The 18,225-nt window shown below is 49.6% G+C and overlaps 1 protein-coding gene across 4 annotated transcripts in view; it reads right to left on the reverse strand.

Moving 5' to 3' along the window:
* The window catches only part of ATXN2 (ataxin 2), a 30,627-nt gene extending 13,465 nt beyond the window's left edge, over window positions 1-17,162 (reverse strand). The window contains exons 1-9 of one of the 4 annotated variants that reach the window (XM_081966351.1): window positions 16,902-17,162; window positions 10,391-10,427; window positions 7,808-7,867; window positions 6,150-6,221; window positions 5,298-5,448; window positions 3,483-3,607; window positions 3,264-3,355; window positions 2,130-2,327; window positions 1,354-1,532 (exon numbers count right to left, since the gene is read on the reverse strand). In XM_081966351.1, the coding sequence (XP_081822477.1) occupies window positions 1,354-1,532; window positions 2,130-2,327; window positions 3,264-3,355; window positions 3,483-3,607; window positions 5,298-5,448; window positions 6,150-6,221; window positions 7,808-7,867; window positions 10,391-10,427; window positions 16,902-17,110 (1,123 nt within the window). In that variant the 5' untranslated portion in view covers window positions 17,111-17,162. The remainder of the gene's footprint in view (window positions 1-1,353; window positions 1,533-2,129; window positions 2,328-3,263; window positions 3,356-3,482; window positions 3,608-5,297; window positions 5,449-6,149; window positions 6,222-7,807; window positions 7,868-10,390; window positions 10,428-16,901) is intronic. The other 3 variants (XM_081966352.1, XM_081966349.1, XM_081966350.1) reach the window with 3 other exon arrangements.
* Between the last annotated feature and the right edge of the window lie 1,063 nt (window positions 17,163-18,225).

The following is an 18,225-nucleotide window of genomic DNA, read 5'->3' on the forward strand; positions in this document are numbered from 1 at the left end:
AGGGGTAAAGTAAAGATGACCAAAATGATTTCTCATCATATTGTTTTGAGCCCCCTGGGGATTTCTCCACGCTCCCACTAAACTTGGGGAAGGATCGTATCTCAGACTATCGTCTTCTAGGTTACCATCAACCACCGGGACTCCCACTGAGGGGTTAAATAAATCCAACTTATAGAAGACACTATGAAGTCTAGATCAGCCCGTCCTCTGGAGCTCACTTTCTCATCTGATGTTCTGGAGATGATCGCACGGGAGACACCAGACCCTCCGCAGGCTGTGGTCGCAGGACTTAAGTCCCGTGGGCTGAACGGTGGAGGTAGAAGCTAGCAGTTTCACAGGGGGTTCTTTAAATAGATAGCCCCCCCCCCCCGACTGCTGGATCTAGGTCTTCCATGGGTAGACAGGGAAGGCAGAAGAACAGAAGTCCCCCCCCTCCTTCTCCAACCACAGATGTTTGCTGTCAAGGTACACTTCCAATCTATGCAACCAATCTGCCCCCTGCTCTGAGCACACGCCTGCTGACCCCAGAAGGAAGTTCTCAACCTTGGGCACTTTAAGACTTGTGGACTTCAATTCCTAGAATTCTGGGAGTTGAAGTCCACAAGTCTTAAAGTGCCCAAGGTTGGAGATCCCTGCTCTAGAGGGCATGACTGCTAAATCCAAGCCTCCTGAAATATGCAAGATCTTTCTTCTCCATCACCCCTCAAAGGCTACTGGTGTGGGCCAGGTTGTGTGAATGGTGACACCCGTGCTTCATTCAGTCCAAAGTAGCCTGGAAGTCCTCAGCCTGAAGTTTTTTTGATGCTTCCCAAATGACTCCGGGGTGGGTGGGCGAAGAGTGTTGGACCCTGGTAGAGGAGTTACCTTCTCCTCCACTTACCTGCAACATTGCCCAGCTGCCCTCGTCCCTACCCTCGATTGGAGCGCATTCTCCGCTTCCAGAAAATTCTACGTTCTGCAACTGGCCTCCAGACCTCGCCCCCCCACCAACTTAGGACGTTAGCTCAAGGGACCGTGCCTTAATATTTCTTATAAGAGGACAGAAGGCCCAAACAGACTGGAGTATTTGTGGTGGGAAGACCTGGGATGGTCAAGCTACAAAGAACTTGAAAATGAATGGATTTCAATTCCCAGAATTCCCCAGCCAGGGTAGCTTTCCTGAGGAATTCTGGGAATTGAGGTCTACCCACCTGAAATTGTCCAAGATTGAGACACACTGCTCTACAATTCAGTCTCTGTTCCAGGGGTGCAGATTCACCCCCAATAACTTTAGGCCCCATTTCAGCTAAGGGATTTCAGCTACTCTTACAGGGACGCAACGGTGGCTCTCTTCCCAAAAGCCAGAATACTTGCCTCCATTCACGATTCTCTGGTCGGTGCCCGAGTTGAGGTTGTAGTCTGAGGCATGAGAGCTGGGTCTGGACATGGAAGGGCCCGATCCAGAGGGTCCAGCCCTGGGGGAGTTCTGCCTCCCGGCGCCCCAAGGGGGGACGTCTCGATTGCGCTGGCTGGGTGGGATGTACTTGTTCTCCCTGGGAAGGGCGGAGGAAGGAACAGAGGTGCCATTTAAGGTAGGTGATAGGTAGATGAAGGAAGGAAGGATTGATTTAAGGGAGAAAGAAAGAAGGATTGATTGATTAAGGGAAAGAGAAGGAAAGAAGGAAGGAAGGATTGATTTAAGGGAGAAAGAAAGAAGGATTGATTGATTGATTTAAGGGAAAGAGAAGGAAAGAAGGAAGGAAGGATTGATTTAAGGGAGAGAGAACGAAAGAAGGAAGGATTGATTGATTTAAGGGAGAGAGAAGGGAAGAAGGAAGGAAGGATTGATTTAAGGGAAAGAGAACGAAAGAAGGAAGGATTGATTGATTTAAGGGAGAGAGAAGGGAAGAAGGAAGGATTGATTGATTGAAGGGAGAGAGAAGGAAAGAAGGAAGGGAGGGAGGATTGATTTAAGGGAGAAAGAAAGAAGGGAGGGAGGGAGGATTGATTTAAGGGAGAAGGAAAGAAGGAAGGGAGGGAGGATTGATTTAAGGGAAAGAGAAAGAAGGAAGGATTGATTGATTGAAGGGAGAAAGAAAGAAGGGAGGGAGGGACAGTCCCAAGCTCTCCACCATCCCTCTTCCCCCTACCTGGGGGCTGCCAGGGATGCCTCTCGTTCGGCAGCATTTCGCTGAACTGCGGTGTATTTTTCTTCCTCGGACCGCTCATCGTTCTCCAAAGCCGCCCGAGCCTTGTATTGGGCGCTGGATTCGATTTCTTCTGCTAATTGGGCCGCTCTCGCTTCTCGTTTTAAATAATCTTCGGAATTATCTCTTTCCAGGGGTACCCTAAAACCGGGGGGGGGGGGGAGATAAGGGGATCCATCTGTGACCCAGAAAAAAAATACGTATTTCCCCGGATGACGCACATCAAGAGAAAATGATGAGGAATCCCTTGATGAGAAGATTCACAGCCCAAGGAAAACAAGGGTCTCTTTAGCCAGTCGTTCTCAACGTTATGGCACTTTAAGAGGGGTGGACTTCAACTTCTGGAATTCCCCAGGGAATTCTGGGAGTTGAAATCCGCCCCTCTTTAAAATGGCTTTTTCTTTCTTTCTTTCTTTCATTACTCAATATCTCAATATACATTTCTGCTACCAATAACAATCAGAAAGAAAGGAAGGATGGGACTTTCATATAGACCAGGGGTGTCCAAACTTGGGAACTTTTAAGACTTGTGGACTTCAACTCTCAGAATTCATGCTGGCTGGGGAATTCTGGGAGTTGAAGTCCACAAGACTTAAAGTTCCCAAGTTTGGACACCCCTGATATAGACGGATGTGAAGAGCTGAATAATGGAAATGTGAATAACCAGACAGATGGAAGATGGGAAAGAGAAATGCCATGACCGTGTCTTTGAAAATAATAGTGATAGGAGGGTGGGGAAAAAGTTAAAACAGAGATAGAAACAAAAGGGGAAATATAGAATATGTGTGTCAATATATGAAAGAGGAAGGTTTAGAACTGACGGGTGACAGTTAAAGAGATGGGTAAATAATATGAAATAATGAAAATGAAATGTAATAACTATGAGTAATAAAACTATGTCTGTTGATACTGAAGTGTACAATACTCAGATATCATCACATCATTCACGCAGTGATGAAATGTATAAACAATATAAAATAAAAAACTTGACATATATATATATATATATAAAATGTCTGGTCTAGGCCAAAATCTTGATGTGGCCCACTAAAAACCCTGCAACCGATGGCAACGTACGTGTAGGAAGCCAAACTGCTGTCGTAGGTCGATACCACCCCATAGTTTTCTTCGTTGTAGCGAAACATGTCGTTGGGATCCCATCCGTTCGACTAGAAGGCGGAAAGAAAGAACTCCGAGTGTTAAAATGGCACAAAAATACATCTTTCCCGCCTTTGAAATCCATTTCGGCATCTTCCCAAACCTTCCCACCCCCTCTGGCGCTCAAGTGATGCTTACAACGTCCGTTTCTAGCGCTTCCAGATCTTCTGCCGTGGCCCCCTCTCCTCCATCCCAGGGCTCCAGGTCCTTCTCCTTGTGCTCACCGTTCACTTTAGCAGTGATGGCCGAATCGGTAAAAGCATCTGTGATTGAAGGAAACGGCATCAGAACGTAACATTTCCTGGGCCACATTCTCTACCTGTCAGCAAGTTACGGCTTAAAGGGAACCTGTGTGAATTTAAGGTTAAAACCACCCTAGATCAGAGGTCAGCACTGATGAGATGACCTGGCTGGGTCACGAAACGTCTGCAAGAAGGCAGCCAGGCTCAGGCAGCAACCAGGATGCCAGAGTCCTCCTTCTCTCCACAAACCCCACTTCCTCCTCCTAACACTGATGTTACCTAGCTGGGTAAGGAAACATCTGCAAGGAAACGACCAAGTTCAGAGAACCCCAAGGACCCCCACAACCTAAAACAGAATTCTAGCTGACCAGTCTATAACCAGGATCCCTCAGGACCTTCAGAATTTACACGTAGCAATCTATGGTAAACAAGGTCTAGAATCGATCCTCCCTGCCATCCCTGCATAACCTTTCCAGATCTGTTTCTCTTTTTCCAGAAAGGAATTTAGAGTCAAGGATGATATTTCCCAGCTGACGTTCTGAGCTTCCCTCTCGGACAAAACAGCCACCGGTGTCCCCCTGTCTCGGAATCCGACTGGTCCTCAGTCAATCATGAAAAATCAGAAGGTGTCGGAAGTCCAAGCGTTTGACCCAGAGACCAAGAAACCCTGTGATCTCTTCTTGCAAGGCGGCAATTCTTGACAGGGCTGCTGGCATGCAGCTCCCTCTCCGCCCCCTCCAAGATACCGGATCCTCAGGAATCCCTTTGTTAGTCAAAGGAACTTCCTGTTCAACCAGTCCAAGAAAAGCCCTTGTGGTTACTTGGTAGACAATCCGGCTAAACCAACCTTCACTCCTCCCTGGGAAGAGACACTCAACCACTGTATTTGGGGAACCAAGCGGGGAAAACTAATTTGTTTACACAAGAGAGGTCAGGGGCTCATTGGGCCAGGAAAGATCCCCAGATGTTCTAGAGCCCCTGGACAAGGCTTTCCAACCTGCAAGCCTTAAAAGGGGGAGGAAGGGAGAATATTTGGGGTTGAAACAAACAAGCTCAGAGAGCACCAAGGACCCCCTTCCCCAAGGAGACTTCGACTCCTAGACATTATTGCTGAAATGACCAAAGCAAGGAGGAATGACTCATGCATGACCTGTACTTAATTCTTGTGCAATCACAACTGTTTTAACTCAAATCAATCCATCGGAATAGAGCTGGAGGTCTTCTAGTCCAACCCCCTGCTCAAGCAGGAGACCCAACACAACTTGAGGCAAGTGGCTCTCCAGTGTTTTCTGAAAAACCTCCAGTGATGAAGCAACCACAACTTCTGGTGGCAAGGAGTCCCACTGGTTAGTTGCCCTCACTTGTTAGGAAGTTTCTCCTTAATTCCAGGTTGCTTCTTTCTTCGATTAGTTTCCATCTGTTGTTTCTTGTCCTGCCTTCTGGCGTTTTGCAAAATGAGTTGACCCCCCCCCCCTCTTCTTTTGTGGCAGTCCCTCAAATACTGGAAAGCTGCTATCGTGTCACTCATGGCCCTTCTTTTCTCTAGAGTAGCCACGCCCTACATAGATGCCATTGGCATCCCACTCTCTTCTAAGAGCTAAAGATATTCTGGACACCTGAAAGCAACAGAGCAATAACTGCTATTTTTAAAGTGGATCCAATTTTAGAAAAACATTCAAAGACATTTTAAAAAAACACCCTCATTCCATACCTCTCTGGGCGTAGCTGGAGTCCATGTCCTTAAAGTGCACCATTACAAAATCTGAGGATTTGAAGAGAATGCTCTCTATGATGTCTTCCTGCTTTGGGCCCAGACTGGACTCGGCCGTTTTCTGATGCGCTGCGTCGAGCACCAAATCACACTGAAAGACACAGGCATCAGGATCAGGCCTGTCTTCCTGGCTGGCAGTTTCATGGAGCAAAACCATCACAAGCCACGTTTCCCTCCCCACCCGACAGCCAAATGTGCCACGGACAGGAGTGACCCTCAATGGTCAAGGAGTGGACAGTTCAACAACGTGCATGAAGAGTGGTTGCAGCTGGACATCTGAGGTCCAGTTTAAGACTAAGGTCTCCTTTGATCCTCTCCCACCACTTAGCCACTAAATTAGGGGTCTCCAAACTTGACGGCTTTTAAGACTTTGTGGATTTCAACTCCTAGAAGTCCACAGGCAGCTTAGCTGGCTGGGGAATTCTGGGAATTGAAGTCCACACGTCTTCAAAATGCCCAACGTTGAGAAACGCAATGAAATTATAGAGAAGATTAAGGCCCAACCATTTACCTTCATTTTCTTTTATCTGATTTTTACTTGCTCCAAGAATTAAGAGGGCAAAACACAGCTTTCAACCTTCTCGTGCTTCCTGCTGCATTATTACGACTGGTTGAAAGAGGAGGACTGCCTAAAAATGATGCGCTTCCGTGGCTTGGGAAAATCCCATTCCTGGGTATTCCCAGTTCCACCCCAACCTTACGTAACTCTGAGACCCACCAGGCATTATAATCCCCAGCTGGAAGATTGAGATCAGTTTGATTGCGTTGTGCAAGGAGGAAAAACGTATTTACCTTAGAGCTGTAAGTTTTAAAAACTCCTTCATATATACTTCCATTTTTCACCTGTACTTCACATTTTGATCCCTGGGTGGAAAAAAAAAAGGAGGGGACAGAGAAGGGATATGATCAGGAAGCTCAGTCCAAAAATTGGGATTAAGAGTTACCCACATGGTAAGGTGGGTGGCTAATACATTTTACAAATAAATCAAAGTTACATAAATGTATAAAGGTAAAGCTTCCCCTCGCACATATGTGCCAGTCGTTCCTGACTCTAGGGGGCAGTGCTCATCTCCGTTTCAAAGCCAAAGAGCCAACGCTGTCCGAAGACGTCTCCGTGGTCATGTGGCCGGCATGACTCAACGCCGAAGGCGCACAGAAGGCTCTTCCCTTCCCACCAAAGGTGGTTCCTATTTTTCTACTTGCATTTTTTACGTGCTTTCGAACTGCTAGGTTGGCAGAAGCTGGGAGAAGTCACGGGAGCTCACTCTGTTATGTGGCACTAGGGATTCGAACCGCCAACCTTTCTGATTGACAAGCTCTGCGTCTTTAGCCACCGAGCCACCGTGTCCCTTCATAAATGTATAGGCAAGGTTTAAACTCTTCATCTCTCTAGGCCTTCTGACCTTCCTTAATGTTTGCCCCATGCTCCCCTAAAAAAGCCCGGTCCTGACACAGCCTCCCCCATGCTATACAAAAGGACCCCCCCAACCTTAACAGAACCTCCCCAGGCTTTGAGTTTGTTAATTTATTATCCAATGAGGCACACAAAATAAAGAAGCAAAGCAAAATCCAGAGAACAGAAATCAAAGGGCGAAAATAAGAATTGAAACGGCCAGGAGGGGAAAAAACCCGCAAGAGACTAGGACATACAATAAAATCAAGGTTTTAGGGAGGGGCTAAAGGTCAGCCGTCCCTGGCCGCCTCCGTTACCGGACTCAACGTTGCTTCTAGTCCAACCATGGGCTGATCTGTTTAACGGCGCTTCAGTTAAAGATACAGGTAGCCCTTGACTTACGACCACAACTGAGCCCAAAATTTCTCCTGCTAAGTGAGACGGCTGTTAAGTGAATTTTCCCTGTTCTTGCCACCGTTGTTAAGTGAATCGCTGGAGTTAAGTTAGTAACATGGTCGTTAAGTAAATCCGGCTTCCCCGTGGACTTTGCTTGTCAGAAAGTCACAAAAGGGGATCCCGCTGCAACCGTCGGCAGTACATGCCAGTTGCCAAGCCTATGAGTTCTGACTGTGGGACCAGGAGGAGGAGGATGCTGCATTGGGGCCCTGAGGGTGGGAATCAACCCTCCCTTCTTCTTACAGTGACTTTATCACTTTGAATGGTTGCTAAATGAACGGTTGTAAGTCAAGGGCTACTTATATACCCGGCCTCACTTCTTTGCCACTAAACTTCACTCCGACAGGACACAACAGCATAGAGGCCAGGGGCTTCCTTCTTTCCCCCCCTTTTCCTCTTTGCAACGGCAAACAAACCAAGAAATGAATGACTTTTTCCTCTGCAGGATATCGGGAAAAACACTGAATTTGGCACTGAATTTGACTGGAAGATCACCCACCCCGACAGACAAAAAAACCCTCCAAATTGCTAGATTACTGAATGGAGACATTTCCAATGCAAAGGGGAGCAACGCCAAAGGAAAGAGGCGGCCATAACTTACGACAACAGATGTGAGTACGTGAACCATTCGCATGTTTGCATATATGCCTTGAAAGGGAATCTGAAAGAAGAGAAGAGAGTGTGGTCTACGCATCAAGAGCACAACGGCACACACCACACAAATGCACAGGACCGGCAGCAAGCTCTACGGGAGAAAAACCTGAAGGTGGGGAAAATCTTAAGCCATCGAGAGAAACTCCAGCTCCGCTTATCGGAGGCCCTACCAGTTGAACATAGACAGACCTCAGGTTGGGAACGTCCAACTTTGATGACCTCTGGACTTCAACTCCCAGAATTCCACAGGTCTTAAAAGTTGCCCAGTTGGACAACCCTGGTGTAAGCCATCCATGGGGAACCACAGAAGATTGAGAAGGGGGCCTTCAGAAACACATCTAAAGGTCTTGAGACTTCTTGAGCTTGGACCACCTCAACACAAGAATCCAACCACCTGTCTCTGCCTACTCCCAGGCTTTCCTAGAACCTCGCCACTACGTCAACGTGTCTACGGCCTTCTCGGGGGTGGGTGGGGAGGAACGTGGGGCTTTACTATTCAACGGAACCCCATACGGACGTACATTCCAAGCGTCGGATCCTCGTTCGCCCAGGCTGGGCAAAGAGGAAATGTCCCCCATGGAGCTGCTTCTGGTGGGCCTGCACAGCCGTCCTTGTCGTGTGGTCAGAGGTTCTAAAGTGGGACCGTCTTCCATTTTTTTTCCACCCTCCCTCCCTCCCTCCGGACGTTAATCTCGTGCGGCAGAGAGGAAGGAGAACGGAAACGCCATCCTATCGTTCGCTCCTTTTGAGCAGCTGAGTGTCCGTCCTCTGACTGGATGTGATCCAGGCTGCTCTGCTAGAGGGGGAGGGATAGGGAGGGGACCTCCCCCTGCTTTACACTCAGGTAGCCTGGGGTTTGTGACATCACCGATTAATGTGCTGGGGAAACTACTCAGTGAAGGGGCAGCCTGGCTAAAATGTGACTTTTGGCTCGCTGGGTCTTAAGGTAAAGGTTCCCCTGGCACATATGTGCTAGTCGTTCCTGACTCTAGGGGCCGCTGCTCATCTCCATTTCAAAGCTGAAGAGCCAGCGCTATCCGAAGACGTCTCCAGGGTCGTGACATGACTCAATGCCGAAGGTGCACGGAAGGCTCTTCCCTTCCCACCAAAGGTGGCTCCTATTTTTCTACTTGCATTTTTAACGTGCTTTCGAACTGCTAGGTTGGCAGAAGCTGGGACGAGTCACGGGAGCTAGGGATGCAAACCGCCGAACTGCCGACCTTTCTGATCGACAAGCTCAGAGTCCTAGCCACTGAGCCACCTTGCTGGGTCTTAATCTTACTGGGTCTTAACCCCTCAAAACCTGCAGGAGGTTGGCCTGGGTCTCTTTGCCTGACCCCAGGAGAGTTTAAAAAAAAGGGTGCATGATAGAGGACTAGACATATTCCTCCATTACAGGTGCTGGTAGAGCGTTTCTAAACCCAATTGCTTCCGGGGGCAAAGGTCAAGCCAATGTGGGGTCCCCAATAGACTTTATGAGGTCTCCAACTTCAGAGAGCCCAAACTAGATGAGATGGGGGGGAGGGGGGGGCTTGTCTACCCAACAGAGAGAAAAGTGTCTTTCTCCAACATGCGTTCCTCATGGGTGTCACCTACAGCCTTGGACTTGCCAACAAGGGTAGTTGCAGACATTTAAGAACAGAAAATGCTGAAGCCAAGGGGTGTCTGGACTTCAACTCCCAGAATTCTTGGCTGGGGAGAATTCCATGCTGACTGGGGAATTCTGGGAGTTGAAGTCGACAGGTCTAAAGAGCTGTCCAGGTGGGACGACCTGGTCTAAACCATTCATGGGGATTCAGAACATTGAGAAGAGACCTTCAGAAAACTCCACAGGAGTCATTATATATAACTGGGTTTCTTAAAAACCAAGGTTGTGGCAAAAGAACATCAAAAACCCACAGAGGTCAAATAATATCAATATCAATATCAATATCAATATCAATAATAATAATAATAATAATAATAATAATAATAATAATAATAATAATAATAATAATAATAATAATAATATCATCATCATCTCATATCAACCATTAGCACCAGTTAATAGTATTTGTGATGCATTTTTGACTGTTCAGTTGACTGAGTTTCATGTTTAATGAATAAAGTATAATAATAATAATACAGCTTATATCCAACATTACCTTACCAGTTCCCAGATCCTTGATTAGGATTCGAGCTGTTGAGCTACCAACCAGCCCCAAGGGCTGTGAATCTCACCAAAGATTAACCAAATAATAATAATAATAATAATAATAATAATAATAATAATAATAATAATAATAATAATAATAATAATACTTTTTTACTAGCTAATTGTCTCTGGGAATATTTCCATGTGACAATTTGAAGGGGCAGTATAGACCCGGACATACCTATGGGTATTGTGACATTAAGTGGGTGAGTTACTGACTGGAGCAGGCAGTTTCCATTGCTCTAAATAATAAAACACACTTGACTTTTGACTTATATAAAGAATGAATCAACCAACAAGCGTCAAAGAAGCGGAAAAATGAAAGGAGGTACTTACTGGTGGTTGAGGGGGCCCTTTGCCACTGGTGCGCCCTCTGAAATTAGAAATAACAATATTTGTTTTAAAAAGCCAGATGAGATCAGGGCAAATTGAAGAGTTATCATTGGCGAAACTGTGCGGGGTCACCCCGGGGATGAAGAGCTTAAGAGAGGATGTCAAAATGCAGGGCTTCTGAAGGCAGGCTGAGTTTTAACAGGAAATAGGTTCCTGCAGATTCGGCGTGGATAAAGCCAAAACCTCTGCCAAGGTAGCTTCTGCTTGCGATTTCCCCCGTTTTCTGACAACTCCCCTTAAAAAGCAGCAGGCGAAAAGGAGTTGATCTGCCTCCCTCCCTCCCTCCCTCCTTGCCGTTTCCAGTGCAACAGACCCCCCACCAGGAGGGAGAACTGACAATCCCAACGGTTTATTGGAGCCCCCCCCCCAACAAAACGCCTCATCTTTCCTCGCGGGAGTTTGAAGACCCAAACCCGCAAAACCATCCAAGCTCACGGTGGGGGCCACGACGAGGCTGCCGGCCAAGGCTGTGCATGCCAGCTGAAAAGCATGAAAATAAGCCCCCCCACCCCTCCCCCGGGGTTATTGCAGGCCCAAATGCTTTGCAACCCAGCTGATGCTCTGCAGAGAGCCTCCCACCTCCCAACTCCGCTCCGGTGCTCCTGCTGCGGTTCTCTCGATGCACCAGGAACAAGCAACCGTGACACTCCCAATTTGCCGGACAACAATGCTCGGTATTCATCACCACCGGCCAGGTTTCCTTGGGATGCTGGGAAGTGTAGTGCAGTAAGCCCAGGAATGTGGCAACCCACAACAGGCTGTTCAACTCCCTTCGGTTGGAAGATGCAACAGGAGCTCAAACCTTTGGCTCTTCCTTTTCCTATCGGGACTCTCTCTCTCTCCCCCCCAATATATGGATTTGAGAATGGACATTTGGCAGTCATTCCCCCCCCCCCCCCCAAGCAATTAAACGCTTATGCTTATGTCTCCCTGTACAAAAGTATAAAAGCAATTTGACGACCAATGTAATACTTACAGCTTGCTAATTAACGCAATGCAATCGCTTTGCATTGGACGCTTCCCTGCCCCCTTAAGGACCCCTCGAAAACTCCCGTTTCCTGCCTAGAAAGCTCCCCAGTTTTCCATTAAAACCCCTCTATGTCCATCCTCCCCCCCCCCCCATTTATGCTTGTCCAAGAAACTACAAGTGGTTAGCAGGGCGAATAGGAATTGCTGAGCAAAAGTTAGTACAGGCAGGAGACAAACTACTCGGTGTAAGTTCCTTCACCCCCACCGCCAACCAGGTCCTCCTTCTTGCATTGCAACCAGGAGCAAAACACTCAAATTTCAGTCATGTGACTGGGAGCCCTTGTTCAGCCTTGGAAGAGGAGGGGGGGGCATGGTGGCGCCTTCCCTCCCAGAGGCCTCAACCTCTCTCCCATAACCCAAAGAGGCTGGATTTTCTGCCCAACTTCCGGTATAAGGATTATTCATTATATTATTCATCTATATCATCTATCATCCATCTTATATCATTTATCCTCTCTATCATCCATCCATCCATCTATCCCCCTGCTCTCTTCTATTTATATCTATCTATCTATGATCTGCCTACCTACCTGCTTAAATGTATCAACGGTTTTGCTTACAAAACTTCTGTCCTGGGGATGAAGTTATAAGTCAGTTCTGACCCATTTGGTTTATGGGAAAAATGGGTGAATATGGATCCCTTCGTCATTTACCTTCCATCGCTGTTGCAGACAGTCCTCGGCTTACAACCACAACTGAGCCCAAAACTTCTGTTGCAAAGCGAGACATTTGTTCAGTGACCTTTGACCCATTTTACGACCTTTCTTGCCACAGTTGCTAAGTGAATCACTGTGGCTGGTAAGTTAGTAACACGATTGTTAAGCGGCTTCCCCATGGACGCTGCTTGTTGGAAGGTCGCAAAAGGGGGGATCGTGCAACCCGTCATAAATATGAAGCAGTTGCCAATTTTGATCACGCTACCAGGCTGCAAAGGTCGTAAGTGTGGGAAATGGTCCTTAGTCACTTTTTTCAGCACCGTTGTAACTTTGAACGGTACAGAGTCAGCCTCTTGCCCCCAACAATCTGGGTCCTCCTTAAGGAAACTTAAGGTATCCTTCCCGCAGGCCTGAGATGCCGGCCGGAGCAATAAATATTGTCCAGTGGATTCTGTGCAAAGAAAAACTGGGAATTTGCACCCGGGGGTTTCTAGCAGGGGTGGGAAAAGAAGGGCCATCGTACATTGCAAAACGGGAGTTTGGTTGCAATTGCCGGAGGAGAGCCAGGTGGGTCTAGGACAGGGGCAGCCTTAAACACTCAAAGAGCCACAAAGGTGCTAACTGGAAGCCCCCCGGTTGCCCCCCCCCATAGAGTCTCCTCCTAGCGCAGGGTCCTTTCCCCTCTACCTGTCCTAACCGAAAGCCCTATCAATTGTGGAGCAGACGGGCGAAGCCACAGCAGAGGGATGGAAGAGCCACGTGTGGCCAATCCCTGGTCTAGGATCCTGGTAGCACCTTTGCCGATGAAATGTTAAGGCACGAGGCTTTTATGAGCCACAAGCTCACTTCAGCTCCTGCCTTTTCATAAAATGGGTTTGCTGGATAAGGAGCTACCAGCTTCTCTTTGGAGCCCTGTAGATATTTACAGAATTCCTTTCAAATGAAGGAGGGCCGATTCTCCTCTTTTAAGTTCTAGATACACAACAGAAGTGTTCATTTCATCCAGCAATGGGGCTGCCTTCAAATTCAGCTTCCTTCGCTAAGGCCAAAAAGAAAATCAGATGTATCCTTTGAACTGAGTTTATTGGCTTAAGCCTTTTTGGCTGGCCACAAGTCTCATCTAAGGTAAAGGTTCCCCTTGCACATCTGTGCTAGTCGTTCCTGACTCTAGGGGGCGTTGCTCATCTCCGTTTCAAAGCCGAAGAGCCAGCGCTGTCCGAAGATGTCTCCGTGGTCATGTGGCCGGCATGACTCAACGCTGAAGGCGCACGGAACACTGTTCCCTTCCCACCAAAGGTGGCTCCTATTTCTCTACTTGTGTTTTTCTTACATGCTTTCGAACTGTTAGGTTGGCAGAAGCTGGGACAAGGAATGGGAGCTCACTCCATTATGCGGTGTTAGAGATTTGAACCGCCGAACTGCCGACCTGTCTGATCGACAAGGTTAGCACCTTAGCCACTGAGCCCCTTTACATGAGTATAAATCCCCCCCTTTTTAATGACTCTCAGGCCCCAAACAGTTAAGGTTGCCCATTTAAGTCTTTCTCAGCAAGTTCACTGCAGGTATTCCTCCACTTACAACCAAAATCGAGCCCAAAATTCCTATTGTTAAACGAGACATTTCCTAAGTGAGTTTGCCCCATTTTACAACCTTTCTTGCCACCGCTGTTAAGTGAATCACTGCAGGTGTTCGGTTGTAAAGTGAACCTGGCTTCCCCATCTACTTGGCTTGGGAGGAGGTCGCATGACCCTGGGTCACTGCAACCGTTGTAAGTATGAGTCGATTGCCAGGCATCTGAATTTTGATCACAGGGAATGCGACAAAGGTCGTAAGTGTGAAAAATGGTTGCGAGTCACTTTTTTCAGTGCTGTTGTAACAGTTATTGAATGAACTGTTGCAAGTCGAGGATTATCTGAATCCTTTTTTGAACTTTATATGAAATATTTCTCCAAAGTCGTAATTATATGGCTTGGGAGGTTTTTTCCCCCTCTATCCTCACTTTACTGAAAAGGATATTCTTGCAAATTAGTTTAGTAGAGTTTCCCAACTTTAAGAGGTGTGGACTTCAACTCCCAGAATTCCCTAGCAGGGAATTCTGGGAGTTGAAGTCCGCACCTCTTAAAGTTGCCACCAGGTTGAGAAACGCTGGATTAAGAGGAACAGAAGAGAAATGAAATGCTTCTGGTAGTAAAACAAGAAGGACGGTTTTTATCCAGTCCTTAGAGCTGGACAGGTGGGCAGAATGGCTCCCATTTCTTAGAGGACTGCAAATAGTTTTTTGACTATTTATCTCTCAGAGCGCACCAGATTTCCATGCTCCAGGCAGGGATTTAAAAAAAAAAAATACAGCTGGATAGCCTGGGATATAAAAACTCTCAAAAGTTTTCCAAACATGACCAGATAGGCATACCTACCCACACAGGGGCTTCTAACCCAACTAATGACAGCCAAAATGGAAGTTCTATTATTAGGCACCAATTTTACGTTTTAAAAATCCGCAAAACCTGAACTGGGGCCTCAATGATAAGAAGGAAAGATTTTTGCTTTTCAGGCCTATTTCCACTTAAGTTAACTTTTGATGTGAGCTGCAAGATAGCAGTTCAACTCTGACCTCCAATGGTCTTACATGAAGCCAAAAAGGGTTGAGCCATATCTCAGGAGGCCTGGAGCCCAACCCAACTGGGGGAGCCCAGGAGCATTCCCAAGCTGTCCTTGGACACGGGGCTTAGGCCCCAAGCAGGCCGATCACCCACGGACCGTCCTTCTTCCTTAACATATGGGCACCGCGTCCTCCAGCAAAGACATTCCTGGTGCTTTTCAGCTCCGGGAGATGCGACGTCAAACTGAGTTTGAAACTGGACAGGAAGGAAATCCGAAGCATTTGGGAATGTCTTGGAGGGTGCAAAGTCCCATCTTTACAGGAGAGTCCGAGCTCCATTCAGACATGCTTGGAGGCCTTGTGATTTCCTGCTGTCCCTCTGCCCATCCACTCACCTCACTGGTCTTCCCTCTCTGTCCTAGGAGTCTGTAGAGATTCTCAGTCGTCCAGGTCACCGATGGACGACTGGGAATCTCTACAGACTTTTAGCTGTACAATTTGGGAGGGACACCCTTGGGATGGTTGTGGGAGTAGGAACAGATTCCCAGAGAAAAAAAACTGCAGACTAGGAACCATTGGCAGCACTCGGTTGACCCTCTCAAAGGATGCGACTGACCAGCTGCCTGCAAGGAATATCAATCCTTCCCTTCCCGACTATCCTGTCGGAGCTGAAGCAGCTTCTCGGATGGGAAGGGAAAGGTCTTCAAAGAAAAAAAATAAGGAAGTCCAGTTGCCTCCTGAAAAAGCCCCTTGGGACATCTCTGCCCTAGGGGTGACGTACACGGGGGATTAATGGACTCCCCAGGTCACTCTAAGGCTGATGGACGGAAGGAGCCCTCGGCCGGCCGATTTACAAAGGCGTTGCTCCTGCTTGTCCGTCTCTCTGCTAATGAGCTTACGTAAAAAGGGACTCTGAGCAAGGAAGAAGAGGGATCCGTGCAAACCGAGCAGCCACAGAAAACTCCCTAACGAGAGAGGGAAATGTTTTTGGTGCAAAAACCGAGCCTCGATTCCCATTCGGAGGAAGAACGGAAGCAGCTTACCTTTCTTTCCTTCAGATTTTTTACTCCGGAAGTCTAAAGAGGGTGAATTTAGCCACGTTCCAAACATGGGAACCGGCCTCGGAAGAGAAAGCAGAAGAGCGCTTCGCTTTGCCGGGGTAACCGTATACCGTCCATTCATACTAACCACAGCATTGCATAAGCCGAAAAGGCATTTGAAGGTGTAGGCTAGTACTGTCAACAGCTGTCTTCCCTGGAAAATGGCAACAGGCTCCCCCAGCCATCGGGATCCCGTCCTCCAAGGGCTTTGGGGAGACCCCCCCCCCAACTGCGGCCCAGAAAAGCTTGAACCCTCTGGATCTGCAACGTTTGCTAGAACTTTTTCTGGCGCAGGAAGGCAAACATTGCGATATTTGGAGATATGATTGCAAGATCCAATCTGAGGGAATTTCTGAGGGGGGGAACAACTGACCAGGGTTGGATCTTGCAAGTACTTTTCTCCTCTTCCTTAGAAGCCCCTGAAGGAGGGAGGGAGGCTGGCAGAGACCCCCAACCCAGCCCCCTCCCCGGCCTCAGCAGCAGCTTAGCTAAAAGGCTGCAATTGGGGAGGTCAAAGGGAGAAAAAGAAATCCCAGTGATTTTTCTCCAGCCTTGCAAAACCACAAGAAACCCCCCCCCCACAAGTAGTCTCCTGCGCGGCCTTGCAAAGGGGGGAGGACGGGGGGGGGAAGGACGATAAGAGAGGCGGGCCCCCTTCCTCCCCCCCTCCAGAGGCCTAGGCGGGTGAGGGGGAGAAATACCTTGCCCGGCCTTTCCCCATTGCAGCCCCCTCCCCCCTTTTGTTGATGCCCAACAGGGAGGGAGGGAGGGGGGAGGGGGGGCACGCAGGGCCCATCGCCAGCCTGGCATTATTGGGGGGGGGGGAATTGAGACCCAGCCCCTCAGCCCAGGGGAGCCCCCTCCCCTCCCGGGGGGGTCTTTGGGTGGGTGGGGGTCCCGTCCTCCCCTCACTTCCCGGCGCGGGGTCCCTGCGGCAGAGCAGGCCGCGGCGCTGCCCTCCCCTCCTCCCCCCTCCCTCCCTCCCGGCCGGCCGTGAAGGGCAGCGGCGGCCTCTCCGGCCAGGGACGCAGCGGGGCCCGCAGGGCGAGCGACCCCCGTCCGGCACCCACCTGCCCAGCGAGGGCCGCGCTCCCGGGGCCGCCCCGCCCGCCTTGCGCCCGCCCGGGGGAGCCGGGGCAGCCGGGGCGGCGGGCGGGGGCTGCGGCGGCGGCTGCGTCTGCGGGGGCTGCGGGGGCGTCGCGGCGGCGGCTGCGGAGGGTCCGGGCGGCGGCTGGGGCGGCGGGGGCGGCGAGGGCTGCGGAGACGGCTTCAGCGCCATGGCGAGGAGGCCCGCGGAGGGATCCGGCCGCGGGGCGGAGCAGGAGGAGGAGGAGGAGCAGGAGGAGGCTGCCTTGCCCGCCTCGCCTCAGCCTCGATTGCTCGCCCAGCCCCGGAACCGCTTCCCTCCCTCCCTCCCTCCCTCCCTCCTTCCTTCCTTCTGCTGCTGCTGCCCCGGGCACGCGCGCGCGCCCCCGACCCCCTCCCCCTCCCTTGCACTCGGCCTCTGAGCACATGCAGAGTGGTGCTGGGCGATGGGACTGATCCGGGGTCTCTGCACTCTCGCTTCCACGGGGAACCCCCCGCCCTTTTTCTGCAAGGACCCCCCCTCCACTCCCCCTCCCCCAATTTGGAGAATCTGCAGGCAAAGCCCCCCTCCGACCTGCTCCGGCTGTCTCCCCTTCCAGGAGCCCGGAAGGCGCCCGCGGGGCAACGGCGCGAAGGGCGGCGGGCGCCCGGTTGCAAAAGGGGCGCTGCTGCTGTGGTCTACGGCCGCTCCCTTGGAGGTCCTGCGCTCCACTTTGACCGCTGGTGGAGAGATTGGGAGGGGGGAAGCGTCCGTTCCTGGGGGTCTTCCTTCAAGGGTGGAGAGAAACCGAGGCCGGTTTCATTCCGGCTGGCGAAAGAAGCCCCCGTTCACACGACAGCTCGAGCCGCAAAAACTGTACACGTGAAAACTACCGATTTTCCTTTCCAAGCGGTTCCATTCCGGCTTCGGGTCGAGCGAGTTCAACCCGGCCGTTCTGAACTCGCCCGACCTCGGGATCTGCGGTTTGCATACTTGGGGGGGGGGGGGTCTTTATTAATAAAGATTTTATTTATTTTAATAAACCCGGATTGAGATGTAGATGCGAAGCAACCCACCAATCGAAAACTGGGTTTTAGGAGGCACAAATGGTTTTTGCCCCCCCCCCGAGATCTCTCTTACCCCTCGAATCTGCAAAGATCCCTGGAAAATGGATGTTGCAAATGGGAAAAACCCAAGATGTGAGTTACGTGTATATATAAAATCATGCAGACAATAATAGATGTTTGCTTAATTATTTAGAAAAAATGCTGAGTTTGCTTCCTGTTTAGTTGGAAACTGACTGCAGGGAGGGAGGAATTGCTTAAGTA

This window comes from Natrix helvetica (genome assembly GCF_964273705.1).
Source record: "Natrix helvetica genome assembly, chromosome: 14".
NCBI lineage: Eukaryota > Metazoa > Chordata > Lepidosauria > Squamata > Natricidae > Natrix > Natrix helvetica.